At 40.9% G+C, this 15487-nt stretch overlaps 1 protein-coding gene across 1 annotated transcript in view; it reads right to left on the bottom strand.

Moving 5' to 3' along the window:
• Window positions 1–15487, bottom strand: part of GNAQ (G protein subunit alpha q) — a 304957-nt gene that overhangs the window by 95258 nt on the left and 194212 nt on the right. The window contains exon 3 of the mRNA XM_026518812.4: window positions 5379–5533. Within this exon, the coding sequence (XP_026374597.1) occupies window positions 5379–5533 (155 nt within the window). The remainder of the gene's footprint in view (window positions 1–5378; window positions 5534–15487) is intronic.

The following is a 15487-nucleotide window of genomic DNA, read 5'->3' on the forward strand; positions in this document are numbered from 1 at the left end:
GATTTTTTATTATGATCAGTGAGTTGGCTAATCAAAGCAGAAAAAGGGAAGCACAAGTGATTTTGTTGTATCCTTCTTACTGGCTCTAGTTTGACTCCAGCAAAATGTTAACAGATAGAGTATGGGGGAAACGGTTGAGACTGTAGGTTAAATAAAGAAATAATAATTCTGAATTATCTGTGACTTAGAACATCTTCCATGGTGTATGAAGAATTTACGTGTTTAGTTAAACAGGACAGACTTTCTGGATGAAAATCAAAACCCCGCTGGGTTTGTTTTCCAGTAATTCTATATAATTTTCCCTCTTGCCCTTATACACAGGGGAAGGACCTATAGGCAACATTTATAAAGATTAATGAATAATTTGCATCTTTCCTGGTAAGTGATTTATCTGGTCATTGATATTTATCTGTTCGTCTACTATCTATTTATTTAACTATGGTCAATTTTCTATCTATGTCTCACCCATCCATCCATCCTCTATGAAGCTGTATTTCACAGTGCTGAAAAGTTTGGGCTCTAGAGACAGAAATCTGATTTCAACCCCTACTCCTATCACTTACTAACTGTTTGACTTTAAACAAGTTACTCAACCTCTCTGAGAACTGGCTTCCTCTACTGTTTCACGGGGATGAGACGAACCATCTACCACTTTAGGTAGGTTTAAGGATTAAATGAAATAATGCATGTAGATGAGTTAAGCATAGAATCTAACACAAACACGTGTTCAGCAAACAGGAGCTACAACGGTAACAGAACTTACCAGAAACCAGACCTTCAAAAACAGCAGGAAAAAAACAAAAACAAAAAAAAACAAAACCAAAAACACACCTTGAATGCTTTCGGCTCTGAAACATCACAGTTCATCTAGAATGACACCTACACCGTGGTCACTGAAATCATGGAAACTACCCATCCATTATTTCAGGGAACAATCACTCATGAAGGTCAAACATGAGCAGTCCCTGTCAGGCTTTGAGGAGAGAGACACTTTAGTAAAGACTTTCAGAGGCTAGACCTCTGAACATGGTCTCGAAGGATGAAGAGAAGCTCAGCAGATAGAAAAGAAGAAGAGAGACGTGCTTGGCCTCTGCTCTCAGCGTTCCTGGCAAGTGGCTGGCACTGATTCTTGCCACCAGCAGCGTCCTGGAGAGAACAGTGATGATGTAGCAAGCTCCAAGCAGAGGTGCATGACAGGCCCCACTTCTCACCCCGCTAGAGATGACCTACGTATGTGTCCCCTGAATCTCAACTGAACAACCACGAGTAGAGACAGGACCCAGAGAAGCTGGTCCGGAGTTTGGAAAGAGTTCTGTAAGGTGATGACCGTGTAAGAAATCAGGTCCAGAATATCAATGAAGTATTATTGAGTTTAATTATAAAGATAGGACAACACAGAAGACCTACAGGAAGTAAAGGAGGGAGACAAAATGTTAAAGGTACACTAGTGGGACGCACACAAAAATGTCAGGAAAGAGGTAACAACTATTCTGAATACAGAGAAAAGAATGACTTTGAGTTATGTGTATTTCAGTTGCTCTGTGAAAATGGTGCTCAAGATGTGGGGCCCACATCCTCCTCGGTGCTCTTTCTGCAGTCCCCAGAGCGGCTGCTGGGGCGACACGAGACAGAGACACACACATGGAGCACAGCAGCAGGGGGGTGAATCCAACACGCCACAGGTCCTATCCTTGTGCTGGGAGGGTTTTCCTAGCTAAGGAAAAGGAAAAGTGTCCTGGACTAACTGGGGAAGAATAAGGTGTCTCTAATACTCAGTGGGGTTAAAGGCGGGCCAGCCAGGGTGCTGGGCAGTGGGCTATAAAGAGTGCTAAAACATATCAGGAAGAAACCAGAAACATGGGGCCAGCTAACTCAGGTTTCTACATACAACTCCTTACATAACTGGTAGCAATGTATTGGTTCTACTGCCCCCCTGAAGCAAACAGTCTTCTAGAAAAAAAACAAAGGGGGCGAACCCCAAACAAAATACAAAACACCTCCCTATGTCTCATGCAACTAAAGTGACCAAATGTTCCTGCTTAGCCAGGATTCCCAGCTTATACCTTTTATTTCAGCCTCATTATTAATAGCAACCCCTTCCTTCTCAAAATATCCTGGTTCGAATGATAAATTCTATGGTCACCATCTATTTCGTCTACACAACAAGTTACTGTAACAAAAAGGTTGAAACATATGCCTTTTAGCAGAAAATTTATTAAAGGGTAATCAAATAGCACCAGCTGAGGAAAAAACCTTCTATTTCACTGAAGAATACCAATGTGGACCGACTGATAAAAGTAGAGAAATCACTCTTTTGTAAACCCTAAGGGAATTATTAAATCACACAAGACATCAAATACAAGTAAAACCATTAAGTGAAGAGTTGATGGGGAACCAGAGATCACCCAGTGACAAAGTAACACCATGCAGATTGCTTTTGGTGGCAGGAGGAAAAATAAAACTTCATAATGGAGGGCGTCAGTGCCCCAATACTGTGGTGAGCCTTACCTTCACCAATGATGAGCAAACAACATCAATTCAAGTGAGTTCTCCTCACATTTAACTTGAATCTAATTGAGTCTTTAAATATAATTTCCAGTTTATAGTAAATTCAGGAGACAAAGAAGCAAGTTTATTCATACTATATAAAGCCGCAATCAGGCTAATCTCTTCAACAGGCCAATGAAATGCAAACAGGACTCTACTCGATTACAAGAGCCTAGGGGATGTAAAAACCAGAGGAGGGGAGGAAACCAAAGCAATGTGCAGTCTTAAAACCAACCAACTCTAAAGGACGTTTTGGAAGAATTTGGGACATGTGAACGTGTATGAGTATAATGATAAAAAGGACTGATGATTAATTTTAGATGTAACATGGTATTATTTATTATGAAGAGAAACATCCTATTTCTTTTTTCAAGAGTGGACACTGAAATGTGGGTATATAAGAACATGTAATAATTTACTTTCTTACTTCTGCACACAAATATGGTTAAAAAAGAGTTAGGTGTATGTGCATACACATAAACCCAATACATATAGTTCAGAAAATCAACTTCTTCATATCCCCATTTGGGGAAAGTGAAACTGTTTAAAGAATAATCATTTGAAGGGGTTTAGATGAGACTCTCCCAGCTGCCCCCACATCTCAGTCTGGCTCCAGCATCAGGGATGTGCCCAAAGGCATGGTTCTATGATAGACACAGCCTATACAACAGAATTCTAAGATGGCGGCTTTCCCAGAATCACAGTGCTAACAGGGGTCTGAACAAATGGTCTTGAAGAGCTCTTTCCCTAAAGTAGCAGACATTGCAATGTCCTATTTTTATACTAACTCATGGGCACCTGTCTAGAAACCCACAAATCTCAACTGAGGAATGTCACCAGACATGGGGAGAGCCTTGTCTCAAGAACACAGCAAAACAGCTCATACAGGTGTCCTTGGGGCAAACAGGAACCTCTCCCAAGGCCATCCTCACAGCAGGAGGCAAAATCATTTCCTAAGGGGGAACCCTGACCCTGGTAAGCATGTAATTATTAGACACTGGTGCTCTGAGTCCCCAATAGCAAGACCTATCTATAGGGAGAAAAATCACAGGTGACAGGTAAAGAACAGAATAGGTGAGGAAGGGGAAGAGACAGGATTTATGATAGAAGTTGAAAGAGAGAGGTTAGATATGATGAGAGATTGGAGGATTTATTAGTAAATATAATGTGATAATGGAGAATTTACTGCTTAGTAAGGGTGAGGACAGGCATCCCAGTAGTACAGTGAGAAGTGCAAAGGAGGAACAGGAGAACCCCAGAGAAGGACAGATGAGGGTGGAGGGGGAAGCAAGCAGATAGGAGGAGACATACTGAGCAGGAACAGGGAACAAGAGATAAAACACAACAGCACCATGGGGAGATAGACGAAATCTGAAATGGCAAAGCAAACATAAGGACAGAGGGGGCAGGAAGTAAGAGAAAGACAGCTGGTCAAAGGTTGAGGGGGCAGAATTTGGAAGAGACAAGAGCTGACTGCATCTCTCATGTCTGCACTCACAGAAACTTATACAGTAGGGGCTCCAGAGGGAAGGACGGGGGCTGAAGGCAGGCAGGCAGGCAGAGAGCAGAAGAGAAGGAATGGAAGGGCAGGTGTGGAAGAAGGAAAGAGAAGGTCAGGAATGAGGAAAGTGTACCTTCCACAGGCATACCAGCGGACTCATACTAGTTAAAATATGACAGGCACAGTAATCATGAGCCTTCTACGGCACATTCCAGAATTATGGAATTCAAATTTCCCATAGGAATGCAAGAACTGTTTTGACCAGGCAACATTTCTGTGGCTACCCTGCATCATAACTTATCTCACACCAATGCCTAGAGCGAGAGTAAGGACGTGATCTACTTTATTGAGAAAACAGAACTGAAAAGCTCTTGGATCTTCCAGGCACTATGAGTGATGCCAGTCAGCCTAGGGGGTTCCTTATTTTCCCCACGGCCCTGCTCTCATCCAGCGGGTCACCGCATCATACAGACTGGCCTGAGGCTGCTGCTAAGTTTCCACCCATTCTTCTCTCCACCCAAAACCAACATAAGAGGCAAATGCTGGGCTAACGTAATTAATGTAGACAGAAATCTGGCTAAATACTACAAAAAGTCCATTTTTCAGGCGCCTGATTATCTGGATTGCTGGCTGCATTGATTACATTAATCCAATGATTGCCAGATCTTCACTTTCTTTCTGTTAGGGGAGATTTAATCTAGAGAACTAACAAATCTCTCTAGGATGCAAATCTCTCCCAGGACACATGATTTTGATTGACAGCTCACAGAATAATTTTGGAATGCATGCAAAATTAGACTCACACGCAATTTTCATGCAAAGGCAAACCTATCCATCAACATAACAGTGGCTCCCAGAAAGCAGTCAAGGTTCTGTGTCTGGAAACTGGAAACTGGAATTTGGGAAGTCTGATGTGTTTTAGAAGCCATAATCAAGCGTATTTGTTTGGAAGTTTTAATGTGTGTGGGTGCTCTCCAGCACATGACAAAAAGATCAGAAAATTGTATGAAAAATTATTATTACAGGATTTCAAATCACAATGGAGTATGTGCTTGAGAATTGCTGGTTTGCAGTTTGGCGGAAGAGATGGGCTGGTAATTTCAGATTCCTCGAGTCTTTGGTCTGTTTTTTTTTTTTTACGGAGAACAGTAAAAGAAATACTCTCCCTGCCTCAGGATGCCAGTCCCTCAGAATATAGTCTACATGTATGAGGCTGGCATGAGTTTAATAGCTATACTGCTTCCTAGCTGGAGTGTGAGGCAGACAGTTATCAGTGCAGAGCAGATGAAACGAGAGAAAGATTCAAAGGGCCTCCTGGATGAATACTCACTATTTGGTAGAGTCAGACAACTGATACTCTCGTCGTCTATCGTAGCATTCCTGGATTCCAGGATCATTCCATAAACTCTTTATTGCATCTACGTATGGATTCTCAAAAGCAGACACCTTCTCCACGTCAACTTCTCGAACTAACTGTGCATGAGCCTGTTAAAAACAAAAACAGCAGTTTTAAAACTCTCTCTCCTTTCTGTCATTGAAAACTGCCTGATTCGCATGTTATACTGCGCACCACTGAGTTCGTCCTTCATATGCTTTTTTCAAACTGGTTTATCAAAAAGTCTTGCTGCTGCTGGTTTGTTTTTTTTTTTTTTTTTTCTCCTTAGAGAGAATCCTGTCCCAAATCTTTCCCTGTACAGTAAACCTTGAGGCTACCGAAAGTTGGTTAGAGGAAGACAGTGTTCAGTTCCAGCAGAACAGTGAGGATGTCATGCTACACATATGATCATTTCTGGTGATTATCAGAATCCTAAACCAAACTAGTAAGAGAAAAAGGACAGGAATAATTATTCCCTCTATGTTTACAGTTTATTATAATCAAATACATAATATACCCAGCCCTTGAGTGTTTACGGCTTAGCAGAAACTTAATCAGACTCCTCAACTAATTGGATTTAGTTTCTATCATTCCTTTTCAGGAGAGGGTATAAAACCCCTAGAAGAACAATATTATGATGTGAAACACAGTAACAATTCCCCCCTCCATTTCAATACACCCTGACTTCCAAGTATTTATTTCATATCTGCCTTATCGACATTATCAGATTGAGAATTTCATTAGAATTTTTTAATGAGGAAAAAGGACTTTGTTATTTTCATCACACAACATTTAGCAGGAAATAGGTAAGGAGATTAAAAAAATTTTTTCAACAAGATTAAAATCAAAATGTTGTATGGTCAACCCCTGAAATTAACCAAATTGTACCACTGCCTAAAATCCCAGTCAAAATAGGTTTCATGGATGTAATAAATTACATCCATCCATAACCTGTGACTACATATAGTACATTAATATAGTTACATTAATATACATATGTGAATTATACATACACATAAATATGCAAATAAATACAACTACCTTGGAAATCGGAGGTAAGTAGCTCATTATCTATCTATCTATCTATCTATCTACACACTCTTACATGCAGAACTACAAATTTTCAAACTAGGTTAGTGGATGGCTATCACGATCACATGATGACCTAATTATTCATTTCAAAGTGTTTTACGCAGATGGAATTTTAAGAAACTTAAATTTTAAAATAAGTTTAATCCATGTTAGACCCTGTCTCGTTCCCAAACTTCACCTTCCTTCTCTTCCAAGTGGGAAGGGCCCCATATCATTTAGACTAATCTTGACTTAAATAAGGTTTTAAGAAGCCCAACATGATGAGACTGAAGAAATCACCTTTCTTGTTAGTTCTGTTCTGACCTTGCAGATCTAGGAAGTGAGAAATTCTAGCTATGCTCTGGACCCCTATCTTGGAAAAGGGATCTCTGTAATTGCTTTCTGTACCTAATCCCTGCCCAGGCAAACTGTCTTGTCATCCCAGTAGCAAACTCGCCAGCCTAGAGTTCTGTTTGAGTCCCACTGCAGGTGAGCCTACCTTAGTCAATGGTCCTGCCTAGCAGGTATATGTCTCATACCTCTGCAGGTATACCTAATGTTAAGTTTCAACCCCTGCTTTTCTTCCCTTGTTCACTGGGATAGGAGAACGATCACATCCTTGGCATAATCCTAAATTAGAGTCCCTATGGCTACGTCTTTATTACAGGGTTGTCTAGAAGATTCTGTGGATCTTGGGAAGCAGGTGGGTACAGAAGCAGGGATCTACAGTATGCTTTCCTGCTGGATATACTCTAAAGACAAGGTTTTGAATCTGACTCTACTTCTTCTTATAACCCTGGGTAAATTGCTTACTCTTTCCAAATATTATTTCTGGTGAGGAATATACTTCTCACCTGCCTCAGGTTGCTTTGTATCGTGTTACAGTACTATAGCTCGATGATTCTCAAAAGGTAGCATTACACGGGAATTTGAGAGAAATGTAAATCCTCTGATCCTCAAACCTTGTGCATCAGAAACTCTGGAAGCAAGGCTCAGCAATCTGTTTTAAGATTTGATGCAAGCAGAAGTTTGAGAACCAATGCAAACTACAAAGCACACAGATGCTAGTTGTTCTGATCATAATTAATTGCCTCGCGGGCCAAGAATTACGGGAAGCTAAAGAGAAGAGGCTCACACAGGCAACAATCATTCCAAAGCAGATGTCCTAAGGGCCAGAAAGCCACAGAAACGACTAACATGGGCTGGATACAGGCAATAGGGAGTACTGGGGACTGTGGCACGCTGACAAATATATTCCCTAATTAAAGACCACAGCTGTTGCTTAGCTCCAACCAATCGTTGCCATCGGCAAGGTAGGTCCATTGTTGCCAGATCTTCCAATTTTTCAAGGAAGCCAAAACAACCCTAGGTTTTTCTGTGAATGATCCCTAATTTTAGATCTTGGCAACCCTATAAAAGATAAATAAGACATATCTGTGCCTGAGCTAGATCAGAGGCCATTCATGTGCAACACACGTTCTAAAGAATTCTTTTCCATTTGCTTTCCTGATAAGCTTGACCAACACCACTATCCTGCACAACCTGGAATACAGTAGCTGGCTGCTGGCGAGCACATGCTAAGGAGTAGATAATTTTCAGTACTTTTCCACAATAATATTTAGACCAATGATTATACGATCCACAGGAAGAAATGGTTGGGACCTCACTCTGAATAGGGTAAGAGCGACAGGGTAACACAGCTTAGTATAGGTAATATTTCTACAATGCATTTGCTACTTACTACCCTGGGCCAGTCATCTCATTTGGAAGGAGTCCTGTTTCTGTGTCTAGAGAAGTTAGTTTCTGCCAGAGAAAAAGCTTCAACAGACCAGACACTTTTCACTATTATGATTAAATGTCTACTGGACCCCAATGAAATGCTAGGTAATACAGCAGTTAGAGAACTAGACAGCGTTCCTGCAGGGGGTGGGGGAAACAGTTCATACAGATGGCAACCAAACAAAGCACAGGATTATGTGCTCCAGGAGTAGGAACAGGAGGGAATATTTCCATTTCCATCCTTAATTTCAGTTGACTGTAAGGGCATTTAAATAAAGACAACGTTCTCAAGAGGGTATAGTTGTAACTTTCCACCAAGAGCCTGATGCTGTAAAGTGAGACTACCTTCTATTGCCAGAAAACTCCTGTAATTTCCTCTCCTGGTCTCTCTCTGCTTGCTTTTACAACGGGAACGCCTTCCCTCTTCCTTTCTGTACCTCCTTACCTCCTTTGCTCCAGAGCGGTATCATATGCCACCTCTCACAGGAAGTTATTCCTAATAATTCCCCTCCAAAAAAAAGTTATCTTTGCATCCTTTGCACCATGGAACTTCTATATTTTGCTTATGTTATAGTTACGTCTTGATTTATTCCCCTTCTAGACTATACAGTGAGGAAGGGGCCGTAGCTTACAGACTCTAATTTCTTTAGGGGTCCATATAACAAACACTTGCCTAATTTAACTGCACTTAAAAAGTACACAGAAGCACAATGGTCCTACAAGTCAAAGTCAGTTTCTCAAGGAAATCTTCCACCCATTACTGCTCTCATATAACTACACAATCCTTAGCAGCACTTATCGGAGCAAGTGGTACACATCTACGTGCGTGATACCTGTTAGTGTCTTCCTCCACATTCACAGTACAAGTTCCAAGACAGGCTCAACACTGCTTGCGGGTTAGCAGAGTGCCTGACACTTGGGAGAGGCTCAATAAATATTTTCGGATGAAGGATGCAAGGAAGGAAGAGTAGAAATTGTTCTAACCTTGCAACCAGGACATCTAACTTCTAGTCCTGGCTTTACCCATGACACTAACTGGCCATGATTTTTACTTAGGAGAAAGCACATTACTTTTTTGGAACTTCATTTTCCTTGTCTATAAGATGATGCGATTAGACCCAATCACTTAAGGACTTCTCTAGCCATAAGCAGGATGATTGTAAACAGAGTAAATGCATCTACAATGCATAGAGCACCAAGGAGCGTGTCATACCATTTACTGAAACAAGAACTATTTCCAACCAGCGCCTGACAAAACAGGCAGATATCAGTAAATCTGTACATGAGTAATGCTACATGGGGACTGAACAAGTAGAATTCGGTACAGACACAGGAGATCAAACAGTGTGTCAAGAGAAGGATTCAGCTGGCAGGTGGAGGTGAAGATGCATGATGCTTCTAGAGAGGAGGAGTAGGTGAACCAAGGCTTGGTGGACAAAATAAACATGGCACTTTCTGTTAACTGTGGAAAAACCAGTCCAGTGAGGAAGTTTCATGCTGACTCTTAATTCAAATTAACCTCCATAGGGAAAGCGGCAATACTGGTCTCAGCTATGAACCCTAACTCAGAAGGCAACAGCCACCATCTTGGAAAGAACATCGCTCTCAGAAAAACACAGGTCATCGCTTGGCTTTCACCCAGGGCAGAACTTCTAAGTCACTTATACTGCCTCTCAGGCTTCATTGTTTAATTCCATCCTTGCTGTTTTGGAAAATGACATCCAAATATAATCAACTGTAATTTGCATTTATGTAAGAACGTTCTCTTAAGTTCCGTAAGTTATTTAAAAGTATGACACCATTTTACAAAATACACTTAGAATTTTAAAATTGCCTCTATAAATGTCCCCAATGAAAAGTAAATCCTCTCAATTTTTTTGTAAAAAGTATTCTGTATGTGGAAAGAATATACTTTTATATGTGAGAGTAGGAACTTTGTTTTCTCCATTTGTCCAAATGTCCAATGTGAATAATAGTGAAAATCACAAGTAATTATGCAAAATTAAGTAATTAGTAATGAAAAAAGCCTAACTCTGAAGAAAAGGAAAGAATTCATTTTTTTTAAAGATTTTATTTATTTACCTGACAGAGAGAGAGAGCAAGAGCACAAAGCAGGGGGAACAGCAGAGGGAGAAGCAGGCTCCCCAGTGAGTAGGGAACCAATCCGGGCCTTGATCCTAGGACCCTTGGATTATGACCTGAGTTACATAAGGTAGACGCTTATCCGACTGAGCCACCCAGGCGCCCCAAGAATTCATTTCTGATAATATAAATAACAATTACAGCTGACTGTTTTGAACACTGTACATAGAAAAGCAAAACAGGTATGAGTTGATTAAATAAACAGAATGTAAAGCACAGTTCTATTTCATTTTAAGTCACAGCTGAACACACTGCATGGAAATACTTAATGATGAATGCTCACTTTCAGAATTCTTAGCAAGCTGGAGGCAAGCCTTAGAGGAACACTGTGAAGACCAAGCAGCTACTCTTAGGAACTCTGGCAGAATTTGAGCGAAAGACCACATGGAAACCACAAGATGTGCCAATGTGGTAATGCCTTGTTTTCACGATCCGGTGGCCGTAAAATTCAGGTAAATCTTGGATGTGTTGATATTTCCATGGTCACTTCAGCAAATGGGGAGGAACTGAGTCCCCACCATGGTGGGTCTTACCCTGCCCACAAAAGGCCAAGCCTTTTGATGAAATAAAAAGGATCTTATAATCACTTTGGAAGGATTTTTAAAAACTCATTAACAGCTTGGGGTGGCTTTGGCTGGAATGTCACACCTATTCTGGTTCCTATAATCCCAAAGGAGAAAACCAAATGGTGACTTCCACATTTGTGGGAGCTCTCAGACACAAACATTCAGCAGCTCATTAGGGGCTGCTCTGTTTGAAAGGGCGCCCAAGACACACAGAGGCCCTCTGAATTGAAGAGTCTCAACCACTGTGGGAGTCTGTTTTAATTCTGAACCAAGGCTCACATCCTCTCATTCTTGTTTTTCCTTGGTGCTTTTTCCATTTTCACATTTGACTCTTAAAAAAACAAAACAACAAAACAAACAAAACCACTGCAAACTCCCAAATAAACTGGGGGGAGAGGGGATCCGAAGCTTTCTGTTTTATTTCCTTCTCAAGTACAGAGTAAAATAAGGGACTCTGGGATGGGATTGCTGTGTTGTAAGCCCACCTTCACCCAGCAGGAACAAAGGGGACCTCGGGCAAGCTACTTAACATTTCTAAACCTCTAGTTCCCAATGTGTCAACGGAGGGTAGAAATAGCACTGACCTTAGGGGGTTAAAGGACAGAATGCACAGAAAACTCAAAGGCAGAGCCTAACACCTAATGCTACCAGTTACTGAAAAAGCAAAAGAAAATTGTAAAATTGCCTCTATAAATGTCCCCAAAGAAAAGTAAATCCTCTCAATTTTCAATTTCAAAAAAACAGCAGAGATCATAAACCGTGGTGAACCTACCTACCAGCTTCTGCGACACTGGGCAAGTCACCCAAGCCTTAATTTGCTCACATGTGAAATAACATTCTGCAGGTCACACCGGATATTGGATCTCTGAGTCCTCAAACTGGCAACACCCCTCAGCATAAAATTTCCTACAGAAAACGTGGATGGGGACTGTCATTTCTTAGACCACTTCGCCTTCTCTGACTTCATCCCAGCTTCAGCAGCTGACCCTCATTAAGGTGCATTAGACACAGGGCGACAGTTGTTGATACATCTTTTTATGACCATTACTGCATAAATGACAAAGAGCAGCAGTGTCACGCTGAGCTCCTGCCGGCTGACTTCACGTGGCAAAGTGACTCACTCCCACGGAAGAGCCTCTCCATACTTAGGATTCAACTCATGGCTCAGCAAAATTACAAATTACTACACGACGCAGGCTTTTGAAGGCCCTGTAGAAGATTATAAATCCTGTGTGTGGAATCCTTCAGAGCTAGGAATCTACAGATTCTCCTTTGCTAAAGTGCCCATGTCCCTCTTCACCCCGGTATCGTATGGAGACCACTGAACCCTCACTGGGGAATCCAGAGAACCAGAGGCGGAGGAGGGAAAATGAGAATGACAGCTTCAGAACAAGCCAGGCTTCGTTCTTCACTCTCACACACCAGCCCTGTGTCTGTAGGCAGGTCACTCACACCTCCCGGATCTCAACCACCCCACCTGGGAGACGGGGAAAGAGTTCACTGAAGGACCGGTAAGTAAAGTAAAACGCCCGAAACGAGCATTATAATCACTGTGAAATACCGCAGCCTCTCCAAATTACCATTAACAAATACTAATTATTGCAACAGATATTTACCTGTCACGTGTCAGGCAATGCACTTGACGCCAATAAAGCAGAGAATTTATGTGAAATAAAATGTTCTAAATAACAAAATACTACATAAGTTTATTAACTCTCACATATTACTACTTTGCTTTCATTAAGACTATACAAACTGATTTATTATCCCATTATTAAACTTGTTCTTCTAGCATTAGATTTTTATTTTAAGTCTTTATTATGGTGTTCACCAAGGCAATACAAGACTATGAGGCATACTGCCTTTCCCAAAACACATTTGCTGGAAATATATTTCTCTCTCTGGTTTTGTTTCACTACTGGCTATATCTGCTTATTCTAAAATACAGTGAATTCCTTCTTGGTGGAGGAAATCTCCTTAATTATTTTTTTTTAAGATTTTATTTATTTTTTTGACAGAGAGAATACAAGCAGGGGGAGAAGCAGACAGAGGGAGAGGGAGAAACAGGCTCCCCTTGGGATCGTGACCTGAGCCAAAGGCAGACGCTTAACCAACTGAGGCACTCAGGCTCCCCTTTAATTGTTTAAAATATTCTTTTTCTTGGGTCGCCTGGATGGCATAGTCAGTTGAGTATCTGACTCTTGGTTTTGACTCAGGTCGTGATCTCAGGGTTTGCGATCAAACCTTGAGTCAGGCTCCGTGCCCAAGGGGGGTCTGCTTGAGATTCTCTCTCCTTCTCCCTCTGCCCCTACTGCTCATGCTCTCTCTCTCTCAGGTCAATATACAGTTTTTTTTTTTTTAATTAAAATAAAAAAAATATTCTTTTTCTTTTAAAGGACTCAATCTCTTTCTTGACTCTATCACCAAAAATTCCATGTAAATATTCTTGTGTTTAGTTCTCTGCTTATCATTTTCCTTTTTCGTGTCTGTCTGCCATGTCATGATTAATCAGTATCAATGACACTGTAGGCCGGATGCTTGATGCAGCATGATATAATATATATGAAGTAACTCCAAAGAGTATGTTGACTAATTACATGGTTCCATTACGAAGAATCTTGCTCTCAGTCTGTAAAATCTTGGGATGCGATATAAAAATTGTGCACAGCTAAAATGCTACTTCATGATTACGATGATAATGTCACAGTAATGAATGTGTGTGCATATCCATACACACCTTATGACTACTACAAAAAACCACCATATTTTCCAAGAGTTTATACAAAGTCACAATGATAAAGAAGACATTAGAAAGGGAGATTCTTTTAAAGATATGCATATTTATCAAAATAACGAGGTATGCCTGTAAGGCTGCTTTCAAAGAATATCTAAGGAGCAGTAGTTACTCTGATTTTAATGGCTGTTTATTTGAAAAATGGGTTCTGAGATCAAGTCATATGACTGTGGACAATGAGGGTTATAAAAAGTTAAACAGGTGTCTATATATTACAGAACTCAGAACCGCTGATAAGGTAATGGTGCGGAGGCCTGGGAGGCTCAGTCGGTTAAGCAGCTGCCTTTGACTCAGGTCGCAATCCCAGGGTCCTGGGATCAAGTCCTGCATTAGGCTCCCTGCTCAGTGGGGAGCCTGCTTCTCCCTCTGCCTCTGCAGCTCCCCCTGCATGTGCTCTCTCTCTCAAATAAACTTTTAAAAATCCTAAAAAAAATAAAAAAAGTAATGGTGCTCAGAATCCATGAGCACAGGCTAGGCTTGGAGATACTACTGTCCTTCCTAAACCTGCTTGACCACGGTAGCTTCTTCCCCCTCAGGTCAGGTGATAGGACTGGCATTCTCATGGATCACATTCTGAGAAACTGGGTAGAGACTGAGACTTCCAACAAACAGACGGGGCTTGGTTTTATACAAACAAAACAACCAATGGGCTGATTCTCCCCTATTCCGGAATAATAGGTAAATGCCTGCTTTAGAGATTCACATCACTTCATTTTTGAGATCACATTATGCCTGTGGCTCATTTCCTGATATTATGTCTCAGAAGAAACCTAATCATTTTAGCCCTCTGCAATGTCTGTGTTCCTACAATCTTATTAACCAGAGGACTACGCTGCTGCAGGGCTGGGATTTTATTTTGTTTCACAACAGGAGGAACAGATAAAGAAGATTCCCCTGCCTGGCTTGGTAGACTTTGGAACAACGCTGAAAAAATTGAAAGAACAAGCTCCTTAACGAAGCATTCCCAGATGCTCCCAGCAATTTCAGAATCCTGCCCGGCGGGGGTGATCTTCCCTTGGGACATCCTCTGTGAAACCTGCCCTCTGCAGCTTCAGAACGTGTGATCAGGAGAACCGAAATGCTCACAGTCCCGGGATCTTGTGGAAGGAAGGGAACCTTTTAGAACACTTGTTTCAATACCCCTTTAACTCAGCAAGAAACCGTTCCAATAGTAAGAAGGTAAAAAGAAACCACAGCAACACTGCCTACTTGCCCAGTGAAAGAAAGTAATGACACATTTAGAACCTGAGTAGGAAGAAGGGAACGGAAGTAAGAGAAGCCACATCTCATTGGGTACTTTGGGGGGAGGGGTTAAATATTAAGTTATATAATTTGTCACCTTGAGTAAGAACCCAAGTTTCAGGAAGATTATGGATAAGAATCAAATGTAAAAAGCTACTTGGACAAGTGTTGAGAAACTGGTAACTTTCTAGTGAGAATATGATAGTTTATAGTCTATACTGACACTTTCGAGTATGAAAATAATTAATGTTATACAGTTTTGAAATATTTATTTATTGACTACAAATCAGTTTTCCTATATTGGTATTATCAAAATGTTTTCAAATACAAAATTCTTTCTAAAAAATAAAATCTTTATGTATCCATGTAGATCAAAGTAAAAGAAAATGAGCAGAAGGTTTTTTTCTGGTACATTCATGCATTTTAGTCATGTTCTTAGCCATATCTGTTCTAACATCATGTCCCTGACA

Source organism: Ursus arctos, unplaced genomic scaffold (assembly GCF_023065955.2).
Source record: "Ursus arctos isolate Adak ecotype North America unplaced genomic scaffold, UrsArc2.0 scaffold_33, whole genome shotgun sequence".
NCBI lineage: Eukaryota > Metazoa > Chordata > Mammalia > Carnivora > Ursidae > Ursus > Ursus arctos.